Source organism: Microtus oregoni, unplaced genomic scaffold, assembly GCF_018167655.1.
Source record: "Microtus oregoni isolate MIOR12 unplaced genomic scaffold, Mior012 000001F_ref0000356, whole genome shotgun sequence".
NCBI classification, from domain to species: domain Eukaryota; kingdom Metazoa; phylum Chordata; class Mammalia; order Rodentia; family Cricetidae; genus Microtus; species Microtus oregoni.
The window spans coordinates 65466093-65469265 of NW_024543060.1; the positions used below are offsets into that span (position 1 = coordinate 65466093).

The 3173-nt window shown below is 39.6% G+C and overlaps 1 protein-coding gene across 1 annotated transcript; it reads left to right on the forward strand.

The window, feature by feature from the left end:
- Positions 1-318: 318 nt before the first annotated feature.
- Positions 319-1257, forward strand: LOC121461035 (olfactory receptor 6C3-like). The gene has a single exon (XM_041671740.1). The coding sequence runs from the start codon at positions 319-321 to the stop codon at positions 1255-1257; it is 939 nt and encodes a 312-aa protein (XP_041527674.1).
- Positions 1258-3173: the final 1916 nt, after the last annotated feature.

Below are 3173 nucleotides of genomic sequence, written 5' to 3' on the forward strand. Positions count from 1 at the left end.
TATGATGTATGAAACCAGAAAGTAATGTTTTATATTGGAAATGAAGACAATATTAAAATATTGTTGCAGAAATCTATAGTTCAAAAGTACTCTACACATATAGAAATTATGATTGTATGTAAAGGTTTTGTGTATAATTATTGAAGGGAGCTTTATAACCCATTTAAAAATGTTTTCTTTCAACAAGATTTTAATAGGAATGAAAAGATATTGTTTCATTTTACTGGATATAGTAATATCAATATTTAAGCTTTAATTCGTCAACATTAAATTTGCACTTTGATTTTTATCAATAGATTCTATGGACAATAAATCATTATGAGAAACCACTCTGTGATTACAGAGTTTGTGCTCTTGGGCATTTCAGACACACCAGAGCTTCAGGCTGTAATTTTTTTCTTTTTATTCATTGCTTACATATTAAGTGTGTGTGGAAACCTAACCATCATCACCCTCACCTTGCTTGACTCTCGCTTAAAGATGCCTATGTATTTCTTCCTCCGGAATTTCTCCTTCTTAGAAATTATATTTACCAGTGTTTCCATTCCTAGATTTTTGGAGTCAATAGTTACGAAAGTTAAGAGCATTTCCTACAACAACTGTTTGGCTCAGTTATTTTTCTTCATCTCCATGGGAGTGTCTGAGTTCTTTCTTCTAACTGCTATGTCTTATGATCGCTATGTCGCCATCTGCAAGCCACTGCATTACACCGTCATCATGAGTCAGAAAGTCTGTGCCCTGCTTGTCCTCACCTCGTGGCTGGGAGGGTTTCTGACCATCTTCCCGCTGCTCATGTTATTCCTCAAGTTAGATTTTTGTGCTTCGAATGTCATTGACCATTTCTGCTGTGACTACTTCCCCATTTTACAACTGTCATGCTCAGATACATGGTTTTTAGAAACAATTGGTTTTTATTTTGCCTTTATCACTTTGTTGTTCACACTGGCCCTAGTGATCTTGTCATACATCTACATCATCAGCACCATCCTGAGGTTCCCATCTGCCAGCCAGAGGGAAAAGGCTTTCTCCACCTGCTCCTCCCACACGATTGTCATCTCCATCTCGTATGGAAGCTGCATCTTCATGTACGTCAAACCTTCTGCCAATGAACGGGCATCGCTGACCAAAGGGGTGGCTGTTCTCAACACTTCAATTGCTCCCATGTTGAACCCTTTCATTTACACGTTGAGAAATCAACAAGTCAAACAAGCCTTCAAGGATTTGATTAATAAAGTAATGTTTCGTAGAAACAAATGAAAGCCATTGTTAACATGAATATCATTGTACCTTTTCAAAATAGGATGAATGAAACTTTACAGTATGAGCTAATTGATTTTATCTTTTTAACTAAGTATTTTGTGTGTTTGGGTGTTTTGCCTGTCTGTATACCTGTGTACCTATTGTAAGCCTGATACCCACAGAGACCAGAGGAGGGCATTGGGTCCCTTGGAAGTAGAGTCATAGATGGTAGTGAGCTACCATGTGGGTTCTGGGAATTGCACCAAGTGTACTCAGAAAGGAGAGCAATAACTTTTAACCTATGAGCCTTCTCTCCATTCCCTCAACCTTCTTTTTAATTTTAAAGTTACTATGTCCTGTCTTCCATTAAACCTGTGTGGGTATTGTCCAACATTTCATCTGCATTGAAACATTCCACCCTGGAGGATGTGGGATTACTCTAAACTGTTATAGAACATTTGATAGTCATCATTATTGTGGAATAAGAATCTGTTCTTTGCTGCTGTCTCTGTCAACAAAAATATGATACTAATGGTAAAGTGCATTCACACTTTTCATTATTTACTTGTTTTCTTCTCTATTTCATTGGGCACAGTTTTTCAATCTTCCCTTTCTAACCTTGATACAAATGTTATTATGTTTTATATTCATTTTGATTGTACATTCTATCGTGGTTATTCCTTTCTGTTTGTCCATTTGGGATGGTGAGCATATTTGGGAGTTTGTAAATGTGTGTGTGTGAACGTGCATGCCTGTGTGTATGGTGGTTAGAGGACAGTGCTGGGTGTCCCCTTCTCACTCTTGTCTTGTTCCTTTGAGGCAGAATATTTCATCAACTTGAAGTTCAGCTAGGTTTGCCATCAACAAGTCCCAGTGATCCACTTGTTGATGTACCCTTCAGTTCTTGAGTTATAGTCATTGATGGGATTATGCTCAGATTTTATGTGTTTACTTATAGCCAACGTCTTCACCTCCTGATTGTGCATCAAACACTCTTAACCACTGAATTTAGGGATTCTTTTCCCCTCTCTCCAGGCCTTCCTTACTGGATCCTGTGTGTCTTTCCCCAGACCACATGTGTAGGAGGGCCTGCTTGTTTGTCCCGGCCACTTGGCTAGTTTAGCCCCAAATAACCACACAGAAATTGTATTCATTAAATCACTGCTTGTCTCAGCTCTAGCTTCTTATTGACTAACTCTTACATATTAATTTAACCCATTTCTATTAATCTGTATATCACCACAAGCTCGTGACCTACCAGCAAAGTCTCAGCCTGTCTACCTCCAGTGGCAGATCCATGGCTTCTCTAACTCTGCCCTTCTTTCTCCCAGTATTCAGTTCTGTCTTCCCCACCTACCTAAATTCTGCCCTGTCAACAGGCCAAGGCAGTTTCTTTATTCATTAACCAACAAAAGAAACACATAGACAGAAACACCTCCCACACCATGAATGCATATTAATTTCTTTCTCTGTTGCTGTTGCAAATCGTATAACCAAAAGTAGCTTAGCTCTGGAGGGTAAAGAGTATATTGTTGCTGGGAGATATGACAGCAGGCAGGCATCATTGTCTAAGCAGTTAGCTGAGAACTCACATATTCTAGCATGTGAACGAAGGAGAGTACAAACTGGGAGTAGAGAAAAGTCGTATACTCTCAAAGTTGCCATATACTCTCAAATGCACCCTCCAGCAAGGCTTCACTTCCAAAGCCTTCCAGACAGTGCTACCAACTAGAGACCCAGTTTTTAAATACCAAACCATTTGGACATTAGCACACCATGCTAACCGTGCTTTCAGGTAGAGTCCTCACCTTTTTCTCTCTCATCCACCCAAGATCCCACCCAAATTTTCTAGGATCCCACCCTATCCACACTACCAGGTTGGCCCTTCTTTCTTCTCCTTCCTAGGCCACTGAGACCTAGCCTGTCTTTTAGTG

What these genes read in the sequence shown, in the direction of transcription:
- LOC121461035 (XM_041671740.1), top strand. Translation starts at nt 319, where the DNA reads ATGAGAAACCACTCTGTGATTACAGAGTTTGTGCTCTTGGGCATTTCA.